The sequence below is a fragment of the Loa loa genome (assembly GCF_000183805.2).
Source record: "Loa loa unplaced genomic scaffold supercont3.1683, whole genome shotgun sequence".
NCBI lineage: Eukaryota > Metazoa > Nematoda > Chromadorea > Rhabditida > Onchocercidae > Loa > Loa loa.
The window spans coordinates 1-1,314 of NW_018109862.1; the positions used below are offsets into that span (position 1 = coordinate 1).

Genomic DNA, 1,314 nt, shown 5'->3' on the forward strand with positions numbered 1-1,314 from the left:
TTCAAACTAAGGATAAATTATTGTAATTACATACGGCAAAACAAATCCGGAAAGCTAAAAATTAAATTACAGAATTTACATGCTATAGCGAAAGAAAAAATTAACAATTTCATTCGTGGACATTTCCATGGTCATTATGATTTTGATTTGGACAAAACAATATACATGTTTACGGCTGGACGTTATGAATTTACCAATAAAGGTGGTGATATATTCATTGAATCATTGGCCAGGTTAAATCATTACCTGAAAACAACTATTGATCCACGTTATCGTGATGTTACCGTTGTAGCTTTTATCATTTATCCTGGTTGGTTGTTTAATTTAATGTTCGCTTAAACTTATTCAAATTTTTTTTATTCATACCTGAGAGATTGATAGCTGCGACATTTGGACAAAATGAAAAAGATAAACTTTTAGCAATAATACCATCATCATATATGATATTACCTTGTTGTAGCCGAAATGTGAAATATAACCTATCTATGAGGGAAAATTAAATTTTTAGATTATCCTAGTAAAATTGATTTATGTAAAGAAGGGAAGAATTGAAATGCTTTTTTGATAACAGTGATAAATTTGATTCTGTAATAAGTATACCACATTTGTAACATCGTCAATATTCATTGTGAAATAAGGAAAGGTTAAATTAAAAATCTATTTTCTAAATTAAAACTCACATGTTTAATTCTTATTTAAATCAATTTCATATTATTGCTTTTATCATCTTATCACTCTTACTGATCATTTAATTATATCAAATATCCATCCGTTTAGCTGCGGCAAATTCATTCAATGTTGAATCACTAAAAGGTCAAGCGGTAACGAAACAATTACGAGATTCGATTGATGAAATCAAAGAAAGCTTTGCTATAAGAATGTTTGAATCTTGCCTTAAAGGACATATTCTGAATAAGGATGAATTATTACTACCAGCGGAACGGATTCAGGTTAGTTTTCCGGATGTCCTATGGAGACATTTGTTGATTTACAGATATTACTTATGTTTGTTTACTTTTTGTCATCCAAAAGTATAAGAATGAAACATCTTAGCTTTAATTTATTGTTTCTCTTTTTAAACTTTTTATAAATCCTGTAGTTGACAATTTTTTAATTTGTTTTGTGCATTGTCGGTTTTCTGTTTTGTCCAATTTAATCTAGTAATAAGCCTAGTAATGATAAGATTGGTTTAAGATTAAAAGTTAATTTACCTTTCCGATCTAAAAGTGACATGATAAGAAGGTAAGGGAAGAATTTCACATAACATCTGAAATTAAAAAATGAATGAAGAAATTTGAAAGGAATATCATTTCC

At 28.3% G+C, this 1,314-nt stretch overlaps 1 protein-coding gene across 1 annotated transcript; it reads left to right on the forward strand.

The window, feature by feature from the left end:
* Positions 1-165: 165 nt before the first annotated feature.
* Positions 166-950, forward strand: LOAG_15238 (hypothetical protein; the record flags this gene model as incomplete). The annotated part of the gene is made up of 2 exons (XM_003150730.1): positions 166-310; positions 778-950. Coding segments are annotated over 2 exons (318 nt in total), but the record flags the coding sequence as incomplete, so codon positions are not given.
* Between the last annotated feature and the right edge of the window lie 364 nt (positions 951-1,314).